At 44.7% G+C, this 21,792-nt stretch overlaps 1 protein-coding gene across 5 annotated transcripts in view; it reads left to right on the top strand.

Annotated features, from left to right (window-relative positions):
• Positions 1–21,792, top strand: part of trim55a (tripartite motif containing 55a) — an 81,268-nt gene that overhangs the window by 36,014 nt on the left and 23,462 nt on the right. For all 5 annotated transcript variants that reach the window (XM_078216269.1, XM_078216267.1, XM_078216271.1 and 2 more), the window contains exons 4-8: positions 603–698; positions 1,618–1,851; positions 6,960–6,982; positions 7,102–7,226; positions 11,617–11,834. In XM_078216269.1, the coding sequence (XP_078072395.1) occupies positions 603–698; positions 1,618–1,851; positions 6,960–6,982; positions 7,102–7,226; positions 11,617–11,834 (696 nt within the window). The remainder of the gene's footprint in view (positions 1–602; positions 699–1,617; positions 1,852–6,959; positions 6,983–7,101; positions 7,227–11,616; positions 11,835–21,792) is intronic.

Here is a 21,792-nt window from a genome sequence, read left to right on the forward strand (position 1 = left end):
GGTGCAGTGGTTAGCATTGCTGCCTCATAGCACCAGGGACCCAGGTTCAATTCTGGCCTCAGGTCACTATTTGTGTAGAGTTTGCACGTTATCCCCTTGTCTGCGTGGGTTTCGTCCCCGTGCTCCAGTTTCCTCTCACTGTCCAAAGATGTGCAGGTTAGGTGGATCGGCCATGCTAAATTGCCCCTTAGTGTCAGGATGATTAGTAGGTTAAATATACGGGATGACGGGGATAGGGTCTGCGTGGGATTGTTATTGGTGCAGGCTCGATGGGCTAAATGGCATCCTTCGGCACTGTAGGGATTCTATGATATGATTCTATGATAATCCCATGTGTATGCCCCAACCTTGATGTAACTCTCTATAAAATGATTACAAACTGAAAAATAATCAGTGCTTTTTACTTTCTGGTTTGCTGTCTGTGAGAATTCTTCAACATGATTGCTTACTTAGCCTTCTTGATGAGAACATTGTTAATGGATACCAGAAATCCCATATAGTTGATACTGGAATGAAAATATTGTTGGGAAAGATGAAATCCATACCACGGGTCTTTTAATTCTTGCTTAGCTAATAAGCATTTTCTGTTTTTTTTGGTTCAGTCCGAGTTCAGTGATGGAATCGCAATGCTAGTAGCAAGCAATGACCAGATTCAGACAGTAATCGCTCAGATGGAAGAGACATGTAAAAATATTGAGGTATTTCTGATTTTTGTAAAGCTGCATCACAAATACAAACAAATAAAATGCAAATATGCCAGAGGTATTTCAAAGAAACATTATTCACATTCTCACCAAATAGATTGAGAAGTGAAACTTGTATTTTGCCCAGTTCTTTTGGGGCACAGTTCAGCTATTCATTAGAGACCTATTACCAAGCCCCCTGAAATGCTGCACTGAACTATTAGAACATGCAGAAGTTATGTCAATATGAATAGCTCTTTAACCCTCTTCCCATCTTGGGGGGAAGAACAATTCTATCTCTGCTCAATATCTCCCAACAACATGAAGTGAAGAGCTCAATGTGTGACCAATCAAACCTGCACCCATCGCACTATGACATGTGTGCTGGTTCCCCAATGTACTACCTCCCCAGATTTTCTGCGTGGGCCATAAAGAATAATTTTCTATTCCTGAATATTTTCATAGTGATAGATGTAATACATTGATACAATAGGAAAATAGAAGATTTAGGCCAGAATTTTCCAGTACAGCCTCCTCCCCACCGCGAGTTTTCCTGCAGGAGAGATGGCTCACCGTTGGTCCTTAGCAGGATCTTCCGTTCCCGCAATTTGCATGCCTCATCAGCCCGGCTGCTGGGGAGCCTATGGAGGGGTTTGACTTCAACGGGATCGGAAGATCCCACCAGTGGGAAGGGCTGGAAAATGAAGCTATTCCTTGCAAATATTAGCAAGCAAGCTCTTCTTAAGCCTCTGTGTAAAATTTGTTAAGTGGGCAAACAAATTAGTTTGCAATGAAAAAAATGTTAACACAACATAATTCCAAGGTGCCAAAAGCCGCAAGTCTTTTACACATTAGATTTTTGTTTGTGGATGAAGCCAGTTAGAATTTGGAGAAATGAACCTTGCGAAAAGTAACTGGTATCTCAATGTTCCAGGATAACAGTCGCCGGCAAAAGGAACTGATGTGTGAAAAGTTTGATGGTCTCTACTCAATGTTAGAGCAAAAGAAAAAGGACATGTTGCAACTTATCACCGCCGAACAGGAAGAAAAGACTCAGCATATTCGCTCATTGATTAGGAAATATGGGGAACATCTTGAGGGGGTATCCAAGACCATCGAGTCTGGATTGCAGTGCATGGAGGAGCCTGAAATAGCAGTCTTCTTACAGGTACTGACTTCATCAATTTGACTTAGGCAACAGAATGTAGGCATATCTCAGGTGTGAGATCACCAAACGTTGTTTTGGGTACAACGTGCTTAGTACTGTCCCTCTAGTTATTATTAGTTAAAATATTCTGGTATAATATTTTGTCAGATTTGAGGTTGTTACATAAAGCAATTTGCCATTTTAAGTGTTTGTCCACTAGTCTTGAAGGCAACCTTGGAAATGCACAATAATGTTAAGAAATGTAAAAGGTAAGTTCTGATCTAAGAAAGATCGGCAAGGGCACATATTGTTCATGCAGAGCCAAGCACGCATTGGTGCACATGGAATTTCAAATATAGCTGAATATAAATGTTGACCTTAACATTTCTGTGGAGTTACAATCACACAACATAGAACGGTTACAACATAGTCGAGACCATTCAGCCTGATGTGCCCATGCTGACTCTCTGCAAGAGTAATTCAGCTAGTCCCACACTCCTGTCCTTTCCTCACAATCCTACAAATGTTTTCCCTTCGAGTGCTCATCCTATTTTTTTGAAAGCCGCAATTTGATCTGCCTCCATCACATTCTCAGGTAAATCATTCTGGATCCTAACCACATGCTGTGCATAAATGTTTTTCCTCATGTCGTTTTCGCTTCTTTTGTCAATCACCTGAAATAGCCTTTTGTCCTCCACCTCAACAGAAGCAGTTTCTCCCTATCTCCCCTGTCTAGACTTCTCATGATTTTGAATGTCTCTATCAAATCTCCTCTCATCTATCAGCCTCTGTCCTCCTGAAATCTATCACTATCCTCCTCACAGATCATTTGTAAATTTTGAAATTGTAATATTTAAATTTAATTCAAAATAGAATTTAAATATTACAAGTGAGCCTGGGATGCCATCATCTGGCCTCACTTGCCTCTGTGGCCTCACTGATGAAGGTTCTCATTGGCAAGAATCATGTATGGTTCCCATCAACGGGAACCAGGAGTGATGGCCCCGCCAGTAGGACTGGAGACCATTGAGGCCTCCTGGGAGGTGGGGGGCAGTGTCAGCCTTGCACAGGCACCCTGGCACTGCCCACTGGGTACCAGGCAGTGCCAAAGGGGTGGGTCCTGAGAGGACGGGACTGATCCGGGGGCGATATGCTGCAAACTCTGCAATCCGTGATCGGTCAGTCAGTGTGTGGGGGAGGGGCTTGGCCATGGAGTCCCACGATAGTGAGGGGGGGTGCTTGTGGGGGTGGGGGATCGGATGGCTGTGTGGGGTGGAGAGTGATCAGTCCGGAGAAGGATCAGCTGAAGAGGCCTTTAATAGTGGGGGTTGGATTGGTGCGGGGCGGGATATCAGCTGCGGAGTCCTGCGATAGCGGGAGGGGGCATGCGGGGGTGAGGGTTCAGATGGCCCATGCAGGGTGGGGAGGCAATCAGTCCAGAAGACGGGATTGGCCGCAGAGGCCCACAATAGTGGGGGGGGGGGGGGGGGGGGATTGGTGTGGGGCAGGGAATCAGCCACGAAGGCAGGCGATAGCTGGGGGAGGCAGTCACTGACAGATCTCTGTGTTCCCAGTACACAGTGATCTGAGCATGCACAATGGCACCCTCTGCTGCTATATGCTGGTTTTTGGTGAGTTTAGGCCCTGCCCCCTCCTCCTGCTGGTGGAAAACAGATTTGGCTTCATTTTTTTGACAAGGTGAAGTAAAATTCCATTTTTAACTCACCCAAAAAACCAGCGCAATTCTCACCTGTTTTCATGCTCATTTGGCACTTTGAATTTTTTTGGTAAGATCGCCCCCAATGTATTCATTTAATAGCTCCTTAATCAGTCCACCCCTTGTCTTACTTTCCTTTTACTATTTATATGCTGATGGAAGTCTTATAGATTCCATTTTATGTTAGCTGCTCGCCTCTTCTCATACTCTCTATTTGTCCTTCTTATTCCCTTTCCCACTCCCCCTCTGAACCTTTTATTTTCACCCTGCTTCTCACTTGAATCATCAACCTAATATCTACCATTTGTTCCTTTTCTCTGCTTCATCTTATTCTCAATCTCTTTCATCATCTAGGGAGCTCTGGCTTTGTTTTTTTTACCTTTCCCCTTTGTGAAAATAAAGCTATATCTGAACTTTAAAGGTAGACATTGTTACATTTCAGTTTTACTTACCAATCTTTGATTCCAATTCACCTGGGCTGGATCAATTGGCAACCCACTGAAATTGGACTTTTTAAATTGAGTATTTTTGTTCAAGATTGCTCCTTCTTCTTTATCATAGTTAACCTAAAATTATGATACTGTGATCACTATTCTCTAAATGTTCCACTACTGATACTCCAGTTAATGCACCTCATTCTGCAGAACCACATCCAGCATGTCTCTTTGTCATTGACCTAGGAACATGTTAATCATGAAATCTCCTGAATGGACTTCAGAAACTCTTCCTCCTCTTTGCTCTTTACTCTATTACTATCCCAGGATAATTAAAGTTCCCTAATATCATTACTCTGTAGCTTTTGCATCTTTCAGGAATTTCTCTATAAATTTGTTACTCTAGGTTTTTCTGGATAGCTGGTGGCTTGTGGAATACACCCGGTAGTGTCAAGATACCTCTAATATTTCTTAACTTTAACCAAATAGATTATCTCCTTGACTGCTCCAAGACATCTTGGGGCAAATTGTACTGTCCCGCCTGCCACAGGAATCGGTGAGGGCGGACCATGGGCCGTTGACCTTGGGCGGGATTTTATGGTTTCGGGATGGGTGTGACCGTAAAATCCAGTCCATTCTCTTTAAAGCACTAAAACCCTGTAATATTCTCTTTAATCAAGACTGCTACCCATTCTCCTTTCTCCCCTCCCCTATCTTTCTTGAGCACCTTGCATCTAAAAATGTTTCGTACCCAGTCCTACCCTTTCTTGAGTTAGGTCTCCTTTGTTGCCAGAATATCATATTCATATGTGACTATCTGTCTTAAGCTCACCAACCTTATCTAACACTGTGTTCATATACACACACTTTAAACCTTATTTACATCTTAATGCATTTCTTCTTACTTTGACCCCATCTGATATCTTATTACTTCTTAGTCAAGTGTTATCTATCTCTCCCAATCCTTCATGCACCCTGCTAATGTTACACCCTGGTTCCCAACCCCTGCCTAGCTTAAACCCTATTCAATAGCAAGAGCAAATCGCCCTGCAGGGGCATCGGTTCTGGTCCTGTTGAGGGGCAAACCATTTGGCCTGTACAGATCCCTCTTCCCCAAAAACAGCTCCCAATATCCCAGGAATCTAAAGCCGTCCCTCCTCCACCATCCCTTCAGCCACACACCCATCTGCTCTATCCTTCTATGTTTACACTCAATAGTACTCAAATCTTATTAGATGTGAACAGTTGAACCTGAAAAAAGGGATATCTTAGTTTTAACTTTATAAAATGAAAAGCCGATTATGAAATGTCAATGTTACCTGTGTAGTATTGTAAGAGTCAACAATCAATTTGACTGCAGCATCAAATTACCCTTTTCTGCCACCCATTAGTATTCCAGAACTTCAATCAATGCAGTTGCCAAGACCAATGTCAGCAACTGTCGCTGCCACATCATTTCATAAAAATGACTAATTACATTCCAATAAAAACAAAGTTTACCCCATACACCTTCTATAACATTTCCTCACGGAAACTACTATATACGCTGAAAATAATATTGTGGCCATAAAATTTAATAAGGCATGCAAATGGGTGTGGAGATCGATTAAGCCAAGCCCATTGATGCTGATGCAGGCAGGTCACAAGCTTCATAATAATAAAAGCGAAAGACTTCTGATGCTGGAGATCTGAAATAAAAACAAAAAGTGGCTTCAGCAACAATAAAAGACCCCGATACAGACAGCATGGCATCAAAACCAGAAAGGCCAGGCCTGCTTGAAAAAACTGTGCAGAAACATGATTAAAATACATTTCTTAAAGACACAGTAGCCTCACAGATGGCAGTCCCACCACCAAGCCAAAGGTCACTCCATATTCTATGGTAATGCCCAACAAAGAAATACATAATCTTAACATTAATAATCTTTCCTCTCGTCTGCTGATTTTACTTTTTTTTTCTTTGTCCTTGGGTTTGGGGTGGCACAGTGGCACAGTGGCACAGTGGTTAACACTGCTGCCTCACAGTGCCAGGGACCAGGCTTGATTCCAGTCTTGGGTCACTGTCTGTGTTGAGTTTACATGTTCTCCCCGTTTCTGCGTGGGTTTCCTCCAGGTGCTCCGGTTTCCTTCTACAGTCCAAAGATGTGTGGCTTGGGTTGATTGGCCACCCCAGTGTCAGGGGGATCAGCAAGGTAAATTGGTGGGGTTATGGGAATAGGGCCTGGGTGGGATTGTGGTCAATGCACACACAATGGGCCGAATGGCCTCCTTCTGTACTGTAGGGATTGCATGACTCACACTTGCTGCCCAGCCCTCATTACCTAAGAAAATGGTGGGCCCCCAATGCTGAGTGTGGTCCCATGATGATGTTTTGTAGTGAAGGCCAAGATTTTGATTCTGTGGAAGTGAAGGGAAAGGCATATATCCAAGTTAGTGTGGAATGTAGAGAACTTAAATATGTTGGTGTTGCCATGGTTCTGCTGCTCTTGCCCTTGTTGGCAGTAGAGAACACAAGGGGCAGTGAGTTGCCTGTTGAAAACTTTCCCAATTGATGATGACTTTTCGGCCAATTATGTTTGATGCTTTGCTCGAAAAATATTGTAGAGTAATATAAATTCTCTTTTCTTCAGTTCTGCTCTCCTCCATCTTGTTTGCAATAATTCTCCATTAAGTTGACATGACTCTGGGAGATGCCTCCTGATGCTCCAGCCATTGTGGTGTGGGGCTAGCATGGTGAATCTGCTACTTGTGAGATACAGAGTACCAGAAGCCAAAAGCTGGATTCATTTAGATTTCATTATTTTGGCAGAGGTTTAATGCCACCGTCAGAATAGCAGGGAAGGAATTTCTGATAAATGTTACCCAATCTCCCTCTAGTATTCCACGGAATTGTTGCAATTCCAACCTACCTGATGAATTAAATGTTTGTTTTGAAGAATATTTTGAATATTTAATAAAAAATGTGTTTTATTTTACAGAACACAAAACCTCTGATCAAAAAGTAAGTACCCAGTGACACAGGCACGTTTTTTTATAAAACATTTTTCTTATAAAATAAGGACAATTACCTTTAAACCTACTTTCAATGCAGATATGCATTAAACAAATGACTTTTTTTAGGATTTCTGAAGCGTCGAAAATATCACACATGGAGAAAATAGAACATGGCTTTGAGGATATGGATCACTTTTCGGCTGAATTTAAGAAGGAGGAAAAGCTTCTCAGGGAGATTGATTTCCAGAAACGTGAGAACATGTTCCATAACAAAGTTAGATCATGTACTTTTCATGCTGAATGATAAGCTCCTGTGTGCTCCTTAAGATGTTGATGGCAATATTGATTTTTTGGTTGGTTTATGTTAGTTAATTTAAGTTGGTTAATCAATGTAACTGCTCTGACATGAAACTAGAAAATACTGTTCGGGTCAGGCCACAGCTTATTCATCAGCATCTAGTCCTTCAGCGAAACTCTGTGGGGTACATTTCATCTTCACCACATGGCTAGCATTCTGGCAGAGTAGATCCTCTGTTGTAGAATCCACACCAACAATGGCCCCCTGCCATCCCACCCCTTCCATTTCAATCCATTGAAAAGAGTGGAATGATAGCAGGTGGGTTCTGTAAAGACGGGGTAATCTGCTCCACCAGGTTACAGGCCTGGAGGGGAAAATAAAAATTATTTTGTTCTTTCAGATGGTGATTAACTAGTACAGTTTATGACCTGAATTTTTCAGATGGCGGGTTCTTTCTTCCTGCCATCCGAAGAGTTGGTGGGGAGCACATCTCCGCTGACTCTGAGTGACCCGCATCCATTTCATGCTTGAAAGAGTGTTAAGTGGCTGCAGGCAACATTTCCATCCCCGACTTGGGGGGACATCCGGCCTTAGAGAGTTGCTGGCCATTTGGCTGGCAGCTCTGCAGTCCCTACAGCGACAGCACTCCAGTGGACAGAAGAAGACATGCAGGAGGTGATCATGGATGGGCACCAGAGGCCCAAGAAGTTCAAGGGGTCCCAGGATGGGATTGCTTCAAATGGTGCAAACAGAGCAATCGGGGTCTTGGAGGATTGGAGGAAAGGCCTGTGAGGGGTGGGAAAGAGGTCCTGAGGCCAGGTGGGGCACCTGACTTCAGAGAGGGAGTTTCTGATGAGCCTCCTTCCTACCCGAGATCTAACTGTTGATTTTGGGCCTTCCCCCACACAAATTCAATTCTCTAACCAGCCTAAAAATTGAGACTGGGTGGAAGCAGGCTCATAAGAAACCAATAATTGGCCAGTTAAGAGCTTCAAATGGGGACAGGGTGGCATAAAGCTGCATTGTGGTTGGGGTGGGTAAGGACCCGGAGGGTATTTGTTTCCTCCAATTTCAATCTACCCCCCCATCTCTCTCCCCCCTCGCCCCCCCCCCCCCCCCCCCCCCCCCCCCCCCCGCCCCCCAGCCTAAAAGGTTGCCGGTGAGCATAAAACTCTCACCAATGTTTCCATTATCAATTTCCAATACAGGTGAGCAAAACTTGAAGGGAAAGTGAGTTGGTAATAGTGCTTCAACACTGCAACATATTTTCTCCAACTTGCATTCCCTTCATGTTGAATTCTCTGCTCGGAGTGATTGAAGTGCAAAATTTACAATTATGTGCATTTGCCTCCTTTTATGTCATGGCTTTTTTCATTGGGGTTTCTTTTTGGCTGTGGTGAATTTTCTAGGGGGTGTCAGTGTTAGGGAAGAAAATATTTAAATTATTTTTAAGCAATGGTAATACTAAACAGTTTCAAGTCAAGTGTAGGGCAGGTGAAAGTTCCTTTGGCACTAGCCCAACAAGACATCATTACTCCATTTGATTTTCCATTTCCCTGAACATCTTTGTAGACTTTCTAAGTGAGGCTGCAAATTCAGTGCAAGTTAATGAATAGTAATTTTGTGTTGCAGAAATTTAAAAATATTTCACATTTGGCTCTTGCAACCATCAAGATCTTGTCGGGTAATGCTCAATTGCAGCCCAGATCTTGGTGCTGAAATAGTGGATGAAGAAAATTATTGTTTCTCACATTGCATCTATAAAAAGTTGATCATTATCTCTATTGTTAGAATAGAATAGAATAGAATTGCTGCAGTGCAGAAGGAGGCCATTTGGCCCATCGAATCTGCACCGACAACAATCCCACCTCGGCCCTATCCCCGTAACCCCACATATTTACCCCGCAAATCCCTCTATCCTACGCATCCCCTGACAGTAAGTGGCAATTTAGCATGGCCAATGCACCTAATCCGCACATCTTTGGAGTGTGCGAGGAAACCGGAGCACCCGGAGGAACCCACGCAGACACGGGGAGAATGTGCAAACTCCACACAGACAGTGACCCAAGCCAGGAATTGAATCCAGGTCTCTGGAGCCGTGAGGCAGCACTGCTAACCACTGTGCCCCCATGCTGCCATGTTATTGAATATTTTCCAGTTAGGTTAATAGATTTTTATTGAAACAATCCATTTGATTTGCCTTAGAACATGCAATGCATTACAGAAATGAAGATCCAATAATCCCAAGAATAAAATTCTCGCTTAAAATACTCATTACAACTGCACTGACCAACTCTTCCTTGTTTGATTATCTGATCTTCACAAGAAGGGATGGGCACCTTATAGGTTATTGATAAGAACATTAAGAAATAGGAGCAGGTGTAGGCCATTTGCCCCCTCAAGCCTGCTCCACCATTCAATAAGATCATGGCTGATCTGATCTTGGCTTCAAATCTATTTTCCTACCTGTTCTCTATAGTCCTGACTCTAATTAGTTCAAAAACCTGCCTATTTCAGCTTTGAATATATTCAATGATCCAGCTCCCCTGCTCTTTGCGATAAGGAATTCCAAAGATTCATGGCCTCCTGAGAGAAGAAATACTTCTCCACTTCCATCTTAAATGGATGATCCTTTATTCTGAAACCGTGCCACCCTAGTTCTAGATTCCAACTCAAGAGAAAACATCTCAGCATCTACTTATCAAACCCCCTCAGAGCCTTACATTTTTCAATAAGATTACCTCTCATTGTTTTAAACTCCAATGATTATAAGGCCTCCTAATTCAGCCCCTTCATCACAGGAGTCAGCCTACTGAACCTTCTCTGAACTGCGTCAAATGCAAGTAGATTCCTCCTTAGATAAGGAGACCAAAACTGCATGCATCACTCCAGATGTGGTCTAGCCAATACCTTGTGCAATTGTAGCAAGACTTCCCTACTTCTATATTCTATCCCATTTGCAATAAAGCTCAACATTCCATTTGACTTCCTAATTATTTGCTGTACCTAAATGTTAATTTTTTTGTGTTTCACGTATGAGGACAGCTAAATTCCTCTGGCTGACAAGAAAATGAAAATGTTGAGTTTTTCTGTAAACTATAAGGAAAGAACATTGAGCAGAGTGAGTCAAGTTCAGAAATAGAATCTCTATAGTGCAGAAGGAGGCCATTCAGCCCATCAAGTCTGCACTGACCACAGTTCCACCCAGGCCCTAACCCTGCAACCATATTTACCCTGCTAATCCCCTGACACTAGGGTCAATTTAGCATGGCCAATCAACCTAACCCGCACATCTTTGGAGTGGGGGATGAAACCGGAGCACCCGGAGGAAACCCACGCAGACACAGGGAGAACGTGTAAACTCCACACAGACAGAAGCCGGAATTGAACCTGGGTCCCTGGTGCTTTAAGACAGCAGTGCTAACCACTGTGCCACCGTGCTGCCCGATATAGGTCAAGATAAAGCACAAGAAATGAAAACAATAAAGGCAAATCTGGAAAATAGAAATAAAAACCGGAAATGCTTCAAATGCATCAGATGTCAATCATCACCTGAAACCGAATGTTTGTTTAAAATTCTGGGGAACCCTTCCACCAGTAATTTTAGCATTCTCTTTAAGATGGATCACTGGACTGATGCAAGAATGGAAAAACATTTAAGGAGAGGACAATGAGCCTGATGTTCTCTTGCTCTCAGCAGTTATAGGTCTCACTGAACCCAAGCAGATGGTGAACTGGGCTGAATTCCCAGAGCACCCTGGAAACTCCCTCAAACATGCTCCCAAAATCCTCCATCGACTTAATGGATGCACCCTCTCTGCCCCAACTTATGGCCGAAATGCGTTTCTGGGAGGGAAGGTGTGAGGGATGGAAACCCGGTATCTGTGTTCCAATTCAGATCGCAATCCATTGCTGGCACCTCAGAGTTACACTGATAATCTGTCCTTACCAGCCCCTGGAAATTTGGGCCCTTGGAGGGAAAAAAATTCCTCTGTTCTTGATGTGGGTAACAAAATTATAAATCCCTTATAAAGAACATGTTTGTGATTTTGCCGGGCATAGCACAGAATGAAAATCATCCACCATAATCTCAAAATTGCTGATTATTTACTCAGGCTCCAAGCTGCTTCTATATTATGCTGAGTGTTATGTTAGTGCCACCTGCTCCTGGCATCGAGGTTTTGTGCAGATGGCGGCAACACTATTACAGGATTCGCTGCGGCCACTGCCAGGAAGAGCCAGCAATTTTGTATTGATGTTGCTGCCAGCTGATTGATATTCATACACTGGCACAGCAGTATCAAACAGGTCTACATGAGAACTTGTACTCTTTAAACCCACAGTTGAAGAGGAGACAACTGAACTGGAAGAAGAAGAGGAAGAAGTGGAAGCAGAAACAACTGAAGAGATTCACACTGAAGTGGAACAGTCTCAACAACAGGAAGATACTGCCAGAGCTACATCCCCATCCATAAACCCAGCAGGTCCAATGCCCACAAACACAGCTGCATTGGCAGCAGAAGAGGGAAATGCTCCATTGCCAACTGAGACTATCCAGCAGGTAATACTTATTCAAGTATTGATGTTAACAACTAGTGACAAACATCAAAACTTTCCAGAAACTGCAGTGTACTTTTAGTGGAATATTTTCTTAGAGCAGATGGATGTATACTTTAACTGATAAATGTTTTAATGTTTTCAGTGAAATGAGTTTTCCTTTACTCAGAGGAAAAAGGAATAGGCTATAACCAAAGACAAAATGCAGTCACCTAAACCCTGTTGATCCCTAATTCTTTAAGTTTGAGTTTATTTAATAGTGTCACAAGTAGGCTTACATTAACAGTGTAATGAGGTTACTGTGAAAATCCCCTAGTCGCCACACTCTGGCGCCAGTTCGGGTACACTGAGGGAAAATCTAGCATAACCAATGCAGCTAACCAGAACGTCTTTCGAACTGTGGGAGGAAACCAGAGCACCCGGAGAAAACCCACGCAGATACGGGGAGAACGTGCAGACTCCCAAGCCGGAATCAAACCTGGGTCCTTGGCGCTGTGAGGCAGCAGTGCTAATCACCGTGCCACCATGCCGCCCCAGTGTTTTGTATTTTGGTAGGCATTTCAGAGATATGATAACCTCATAAAATGGAAACACTTGACTGTAAGTTTCTCCTTCCTATAGGGATTTACAAAGCTCAGTGATACTGCGACTTCAATAGCAACCTTAACAATTTCAACCTAATGGGATGCCAAGTAAAAGGCTGACGTTTCTGGGAAAAACCTTGTATGAACTTGGCATATACGGCCTAAAATTCTGCTAATGGTACAATCAAGGTGTTCTGCTGCCATGCTGAAGCATAGCCAGCCAGTGGAAGATGTTTCTTTAGTTTCCTAACTTCATTTGAATAACTGTTCATAGCTGCAAATGTAGATTTAGCCTCGGTCATAGAGCAAGTCCAGTGTGGTAAAAGCTGAAAATTCAGAATGAATGCACAAGTCAAAAACAGATGTAAAATTTAAGGCTTTATTCTATATACAGGTGGACAGCACTGATGTCATACAACTAGCGACAGCTGGTGGGAAACGTGGTACTTGAAAGTTCGAACTCAAATTCTGTCAATTTATTCCTTTTAAAGAGTTCACTGTCCTGGAGCAGCTCAAGCCTCTGCTCCACCATCACTGGTTGGATAAACAGTACACTTATAGAGCCCGAGATCTTGCTCCCAATTTCCATTCCCTGCGTGCCATTTGATCAGGAGTGTGGAACTCAGTATAATTTAATATAAGCTCAGGTTATACGCTTGTATTTCAATTACTTGCCTTGGTTCTTTAACTGGTCTGCTAATAATTAGTTAAATTTTGTAATATAAATGTAAAACTTAGTTTTAATCTTGCTTTTACAAAGTAACTGTAAGATAATTCAGAGCAAGTGATGATTAGTTTCTACCTGCTATTTTCACCATTATTATTCTAGCAAAGAAAGAAATCCTATGATTTTAGTGGTAAACCCACTAAATATCATAGAATCCTACAGTGCAGAAAGAGGCCATTCGGCCCATCGAGTCTGCACCAACCACAATCCCACCCAGGCCCTATCCACATATCCCTACATATTTACCCACTAACCCCTCTAACCTATGCATCCCGGGACACTAAGGGGCAATTTAGAATGGCCAATCAACCTAACCCGCACATCTTTGGACTGTGGGAGGAAACCGGAGCACCCGGAGGAAACCCACGCAGACACAGGGAGAATGTGCAAACTCCACACAAACAGTGACCCGAGCCGGGATTCGAACCCAGGTCCCCGGAGCTGTGAAGCAACAGTGCTAACCACCGTGCTACCATGCCGCCCCATGCCGCTACCATGCCCCCCAAATATGAACCAGAATGACCCGAGGGTGATCCCATATCTGTGTTGCGCTGGCTGATCTCGAATGGGACAGACTTTGGGGAATACAGTTGGCCCTCAGTGTCCCTCGGCCAAGGAGGGGAAAGTTGGGTAGAATCTACCTTCCTAACTGCAGTGATCTCGGTGGAAAACACACAGGAATTAGTGTTGGATGAGATTTGGGCTCAGCCATTGTAGCTTCTCTCTGCAAAATAGACTAACCTCCTACAGTGATCCCCTGATGGGATCACAATGATGGAATGGTATTTCTGATCATCTGATTCTCGCAATGCTGACCCAACCAAATTTTCCAAGTTTCATTTAAATATTATAGGTTGAAGCTCACGACTATGGGATGGGAGTTAGTGAGTTGCTATGGGATTTAAATGCCAACAGCAGCTTAAAGATGTACATTTTTGAGTAAGAAGGATTGATGTTTCAGAGGGTTGGTGCAGGACACTGAGCTCCCAACATTTCAGACTCATCAGTGGGAAAATGCTTTTGGGACCAATAAACCTGGGGAAAGAGACCCAATTTGGGATTGAAAGGAGAAATCTGTGTAAAGTGGAAGGAGATACCCAGGACAGTAAGTACCAACTTCATTATCCCATGTATGTTACACCATGCAACATGGAATTTACTAACTTTAACAGGTCAGGCAAGGCAAGTCAGCAACACTTTTCAAAATGTACCATCTACCCCAAGACCACCTTCCACTTACTGTGTTGAAGAGCTCACCATTAACATTCCAGAGGTATCATGGGTACTTTACATCTTCCAAAGGTAGACAGGCAAAAGAGTTGAAAAAGGGGAAGTCAGATGCCATCTGCCCTCAGAGCAACACAAGAGATTCAGCTTGGCACCCATCACTAAAATCTGTTATCATCCAGCAAGTTCAACCTCAATCCCAGGAAACCCCTTGTGAAATTCAGCAGCCATTCACATCAGATGCTTGGGTAGTAAACAACCAAAGCACTAAGCTAAGTTTAAAAGGTAATATGTCATAAAATACCACAAAGGGGAAAACAGTATTGGTTTTGGTTAAAGTTATGGTTGCATGAGAGTTAGATTTGGCAAACGTTTGGTGAGGTGATATGAAGGGCTATCATGCTAATATAAGGGTCTATAATTCATGTCTTTATAATAGCTGAGTCTTGATCTTCCACAATCTGGAGTCCAAGCTTCAGACACTGAGATGGAAAAGAGTTAGCTGGAAACTTTGTTCCAGGAGGCAGTCACAACCTTTAGGTTCTTCAGATTTGGTATGTGGTCATGGACAGGAGAGTTTGATGGGAAGATCTGGGGAACCAAAAGGTCGCTATAAAGGAGCCTCAGCTCCTTTATAGTATTGTCCTGTATTGTCAAACAGGTTTGATGTACTTGCAGATTGTGTTGAGGAGAGCAGGGACTTCAGGGGGAATGAACAAACTGACTACTGGCATTGTGGTGCAGGGGACCATTCAAGAGGAGAAATGTAGTTGTAGTAGTTAGGGGATAGATACTGAGAGACCAATCACAATTTTCAACACATGCTGCCCATTAAGTCTTTGTGATATGGGTAATGCCTCTGAATGTTTTGATTTGATTTATTATTGTCACATGTATTACTATACAGTGAAAAATATTGGTTCTTGAGCGCTATACAAAGCATAGAATGTAGTGTTACAGTTATAGCTAGGGTGTAGAGGAAGATCAATTTAGTGCAAGGTAGGTCCATTCAAAAGTCTGATGGCAACAGGGAAGAAGCTGTTCTTGAGTCAGTTGGTACTTGACCTCAGACTTTTGTATCTTTTTCCCGACAGAAAAAGGTGGAAGAGAAAATGTCCGGGGTGCGTGGGGTCTTTAATTATGCTGGCTGCTTTGCTGAGGCAGTGGAAAGTGTAGACAGAGTCAATGGATGGGAGGCTGGTTTGCGTGATGGATTGGGCTACATTCATGACCTTTTGTAGTTTCTTGCAGTCTTGGACAGAGCAGGAGCCATACCAAGCTGTGATACAACCAGAAAGAATGCTTTCTATGGAGCATCTGTAAAGATTGCTGAGAGTCGTAGCTGACATGCCAAATTTCTTTATTCTTCTGAGAAGGTAGAGGCGTTGGTGGGCTTTCGTAACTATAGTGTCGGCATGGGGGGGACCAGGACAGGTTGTTGGTGATCTGAACACCTGTAAACTTGAAGCTCTCGACCCTTTCTACTTTGTCCCCTGTTCTCTACTACGCTTCCTGAAGTCAATGACAATCTCCTTCGTTTTTCATTTTGTTGACATTTAGGGAGAGATTATTGTTGTTGCACCAGTTCACCAGATTCTTTATCTCATTCCTGTACTCTGTCTCGTCATTGTTGGAAATCCGACCCATTATGATGGTGTTGTCAGCAAACTTGAAAATCGATTTGGAGGGGAGTGTGGCCACACAGTCTTAGGTGTATAAGGAGTATAGTAGGGGGCTGAGAACACAGCCTTGTGGGGCACCGGTGTTGAGGATGATTGTGGAGGAGGTGTTGTTGCCTATCCTTACTGATCGTGGTCTGTGAGTTAGGAAGTTCAGGATCCAGTCGCAGAGGGAGGAGCCGAGGCCCAGGCCACAGAGTTTGGAGATGAATTTCGTAGGAATAATGGTGTTGAAGGCTGAGCTGTAGTCAATAAAAAGGAATCTGGCATAGGTGTCTTTGTTATCTAGGTGTTCCAGTGTTGAGTGCAGGGCCGGGGAGATGGCGTCTGCTGTGGACCTGTTGCGGCAGTAGGCAAACTTTGTTTGTTTTCATCCCTCGGATGAACCAGAGCAGGCAGGAACCTGATATATATTCAAATTCACAGCTTTAAATATAATTAGCAGGCTTGAAGCCTGATTCAAATAGATCCCGCTATTCACCTGCCTCCCAGCGGGATCCGTAGCGGGTATGCTTTGGCAGAGGTCCTGGCATGTTGGACGTTGAGAGTTGAGGAAACACCGTCAATCCCTCAGCAATGAGAGGCACCCTCTGCCCCACACCATGCATCCCTGAGATTTATCCGACCCACCCCCCCCACTCAGTCCCCCTTCTCCCCCAGACTCTCCCATTCAATCTCCCTTCAGGTCACGCACATTGGCAGTGCCAACAGTGCACTGCCCCCGGCGCTCTGGCACTGACACCCTGGCCAGGCACCTTGGGCCTCAAGAGGGCTTGCAGAAATAGGTCCAGTGGCCATTTGCCCACTGCTGTTGCCACGCTCCAGAGGGAAGGATTCTCAAAGGTCCTGGGGATTGGGTAGGCTCTGGACTGGGGACAAGGGGTTGACCTCACCACTCTCCGCTGGAATGGGGTGTCATGGCTAGACTGCAGCATTCCATTCTGCAGCACAAATTTCCTTTCTCCCTGTCAGAAGCTGCAAGTGTGAGCAGACCCCTTTGAAGCCCTCCAAGCCTGATTGACAGCCTATGGTTTCACTTCCTCTTTTACAAACCACAATCGTTTTGAAGATATCACAGGCTGTCAATCAGGCTTAGACTCTGTCAACATTGCAGTCAGGATCAATAGAGTACTTGAGATTCATTCAAGCGTAAAGGGAAATTAAAATAAACATGGGTGGCTGGAGAATGATAGAAATCCACTGAGCTGCCAAAGGAAGTCTTTTTGAGGCACTGCACTTGAATTTGTTAGAGATCAAAGGGTCCTATTAGAATGGAGAGGGTTTCAAAGAATTCAACTTGCTTCAACTCAAAGTTGTGTTCATACACTGGGGCTGAGTGGACAGCTGTGCAGACTGGAATGCCTCACCTCCCCTCTTCCACCCTCATCCACCCCCAAGTGCAATTGGCATCTCTTCTCTGGCACATGACTTCAAAGGGGTCTGCTTACACCTGCAGCATCTGTCTGGGAGAAAGGGAATTCTCTGCTGCAGGATGAAGTGCTACAATGATTTAAAAATTTAAAATCCTGCCAGGTGACTGTGGGGGGGAGGGGGCAGTGGTAAAGTTAAAGCTACTCGGCCACTTCATAATTTGTACAGACAACAGACAGGAATGTAGATGTTGAGCAAAGGGCTGCCTGAAATCACCATGCTCGGATGATCTTCAGGTCTGACAGGGCTAGACAGGGCAGTGCATGACACCATGACACCCCCACCCTGGGGGAGTGGTGAGATTAACCCCTCGTCCCCAGCCGGAGCCCACCCAATACCCAGGACCCCTGAGGGACCCTTCCTCTGCGGCCTGGCAGCAGCAGAGGGGCAAATGACCACTGGACCTACCTCCTTGACCCTCCTTGGGGACCAAGACACCAGGCCAGCTGTCAGTGCCAGAATGCCAGGGGATAATGCACTGTGGGCACTACCAAGGTGCTTGATCTGAAAGGGAGCTGAGTGGGGGTTCTGAGGGGAGGAAGGGGCCTGAAGTGATGTTCTGGGATGGGGTTGAGTGTGTTCTGGGAGGGGCTGAATAGGTAGGTCTAAGGGGTGGGGGGGGCGAAGTGGGGTCTGAGGGGAAGGGGGCCTGAGTGGCGGGTCTGAGGGGGGAGGGGAGCTAAGGGAGGTGTCCTGAGTGGGGGGTGGCTGGGTCACCCTCATGCCTGCATGGTGTGGGGGTTGCACCTCATTTGTGCATGGGGGAGGATGCCACTCTTGTGTGAGTGCTCCCCTGGTCAGTGGGGGAGGGGGGCACCATTACATTTTTTTGTGAGGAGTGAAGCTTGCCTCCGAGTCCATGGAAAGATCGGGCCGCTGTTTAAAAAGATCAGCCCGATCTCGAAATGAGTTCATTAGCATGTTTCAGGTTGGGAGAATCCCATCTCATAGACGCTGGTAACGCACTTAGTCCCAATTCAGGAGAATCGCGGCCTCAGTATATTTTGATTTTTAAAGGACATTTGATAAAGTGCAACATGAAAGCTTCCTGCACAACCTAACAGCTGGGGGCGGGGAGGGGGGGGCATGCGTTGAGGAGGGGGGAGTGTTGTGTTTGCTTGGATAGAAAATTGGTTAATGAATAGGAAACAGAGAGACAGGATACATTGGCCACTTTCAGCTTGGCAAATTGGAACTGGTGGAATGTCACAGGGACCAGAGCAGGGGCCTCAACCATTTAAGTTCTATATTCATGATTCGGATGAAGGAACAAATTGTCCCCGATATAAAGATAGTTGGGAAGCAGGTTGAGAGGAGGAAACAAAGAGATATAGATAGAGAAAGTCGGCAAAAACTTGGCAGATGTAAATGCAGTTCCTGGGGCGATGATATGTAGTGATAATTTCACTGGACTAGTATTCCAGAGGCCAGGCTAATGCTCTGAGGTATTGGTTCAAGTCCCACCACGGCAACTGATGGAATTTAAATTCAGTTAATAAAACCTGTAATTGCACACTGATCTCAGTCATAATGGCCATGAAACTATCATTGAGCATTGTAAAAACTCACCTGGTTTGAAGGCCATTCGGCCCATCGAGTCTGCACCGACCACAATCCCACCCAGGCCCTACCCCCATATCCCTACATATTTTACCCACTAATCCCTCTAATCTACGCATCCCAGGATACTAAGGGCAATTTTAGCATGGCCAATCAACCTAACCCGCACATCTTTGGACTGTGGGAGGAAACCGGAGCACCCGGAGGAAACCCACGCAGACACAAGGAGAATGTGCAAACTCCACACAGACAGTGACCCAAGCCGGGAATCGAACCCAGGTCCCTGGCGCTGTGAAGCAGCAGTGCTAACCACTGTGCTACCGTGCCGCCCCATCTAAGGGGTGCACCTTTGCTAATGTCCCTTACGAAAGGAAACATGCCATCCTCACCTGGTTTGGCCTACATGTGACTCCAGACTCGCAGCAATCTGGTTGACTCATAACTGTCCTCTGAAATGGTATAGAAAGTCACTCCATTCAAGGGCAATTAGGCAATAAATGCTGGCTTTGTCAGCAATGCCCACATCCTATGCAAGAACAAATTTTAAAAAGAATAATGTGTGAAAATATGGCGTTGAACACTTCGGCAGGAAGAATCAGAAAGCAGGAAAGTGGATTAAAGCCACAATTAGATCAGCCATGATCGTATTCCATAGTATTGAATGCTGGAACAGGCCTGAGGTGCTGAAAGGCCTGCTCCTGCTCCTATTTCTAATGTTCGCCTGATCATTGCAAACATTTGTCTTGCTGGACCAATGAGAATGAATACAGTTGGCTGCCTTAAAATGAAAAAGTTGTGTTAACTTCCAGAAGAATTAACATTCACACTTGTGATTGAGTGCTGTTGGTCACAATTGAGAAGACTTTGAAAGTAAGAGAGCTTTATCTTTAGGCGATTTAGGTGATAGATTTGACTAAAATGCCACAAGTGGCCATATGGCCACAATCTAAGACTCCATGGATAGAAACAGGAAATGTTGGAAATATTCAGCAAGCCCTCCAGTATCTGTGGAGAGGGAAACAGGTCAGGGTCCAGATCAGAACAGGGGGGCTGGAGGGCATGGGTGTTGGGGGTGGGGAGTGCGGTCCCTTACCTGACTGATTCCCACCACAATCCTTCCTGACATCAAGCTTTTCCAAAACAGATTAGCTTGTGGTTGGATGACCACTGCCAGCTTAAAGTGGGGAGTTAATTAAGACTAATGTTCCATAGAATCATAGACTCCCTATAGTGCAAAAGGAGGCCATTCAGTCCATCAAGTCTGCACTGACTCTCCAAAAGAGTATCTTACCCAGCCTCCTGCCCCATCCCCATCCCCATAACCCTACGCATTTACTGTGGCTAATCCCCCCTAACCTACACATCCTGGGACACTAAGGGACAATTTGGCATGGCCAATCCATCTAATCTGCACATCTTTGGACAGTGGGAGAAAACTGGAGCACCCAGAGGAAACCCACACAGCCCCCATTTGCTATTCCTGCCCCCTTATTAAGGGCTGGGACCTTTCATCAAACTCCTTGGACTCCCGAGAATTCTGCCAGTCTGAAATTGCAGCGCCCGGTCACCCTGGGCAAAATATGAACTCATTTAAAAGACACTCAATTAGACAGGGTTAAAACTGGGCTCACTGCCTCAGGTTACCTATAGAAAACCGGCAACCAATACATCTGTCACCTTCTTTATAAACCTGCACACAACCAATTGCTTAATGTTATAGATGTTTTGCCACCACCAATGAGTACCTGCCTCATTTTTCACCCTCGCCTGCCCTGAAAGTCAAGTTGTACATCAACTTTTAATTTCATGGAAGAAATGCTTGTTTACCTCTCAGCCACTGAGAATATTGGAACATGCTTCATCTGCCAGCTTTTAATTGGCAAACATTGAGTAAGCCCACCTGCAGTCAGAGCCAATCTCTAATGGAAATCATGGAGTTTGGCAACACAAAAAGACGGAGATTGATGTCTGAAAATAAAGGCTTCTAGTCTATTAACTGCAACATTCGGGGAGGGAGGTGCATGAAGGGGAGCAGTGCTCAGTCCGGGTGCATTCATAACCACATCTGTGTTGGAGCAGCTCTGAAAACAGAGCGGAGGGTAAAAGGAGATCATAGAGAAGGAAATGAAAGAAGCTGGGGTAGCAGAATAGGGCTGGTGTAGGAAGGAGATAGAAAGGAGAAGGAGTGTCAGCATCAACTGTGGCTGGCAGGCCGCATGGGGGCAGTCACTTAAGAACTGGGATGTTGGGGGATGCTAAAGTTGTCAGTTTGGTCTTGATTATAAAAGGAACAGAGTGCCAGTTTGCAATGAATTGAAGGAGAAAAGTCTCAGGAAGAGCTAGGATGGTTGAAGAATGATTCTCCATGATGGAGAAGGTAGGCTTTTTAAAAGTTCTTTCACAGGATGTGGGCATCGTTTGCTAGGCCAACATTGATTGCCCATCCCTAATTGCCCTTGAAAAGGTGTGGTGAAATGCTTCTTGAACTGCTGTAGCCCCTGAGGGGCAGGGATACCCACAGTGTTGTTAGGGTGGGAGTTCCAGGATTTTGACCCAACGACAGTGAGAGAATGGCAATATACTTCCAAGTCAGGATGGTGTGTGGCTTGAAGAGGAACTTCTAGGTGGTGGTGTTCCCATACGTCTGTTCCCATACGTCTTGTCCATCTAATTCGTAATGGTCATGCATTTGGAAGGTGCCGTCTAAGGAGCCTTGATGAGTTCCTGTCGTGCATCTTGTAGATGGTACATCGG

This window comes from Mustelus asterias, chromosome 7, assembly GCF_964213995.1.
Source record: "Mustelus asterias chromosome 7, sMusAst1.hap1.1, whole genome shotgun sequence".
Taxonomy (NCBI): domain Eukaryota; kingdom Metazoa; phylum Chordata; class Chondrichthyes; order Carcharhiniformes; family Triakidae; genus Mustelus; species Mustelus asterias.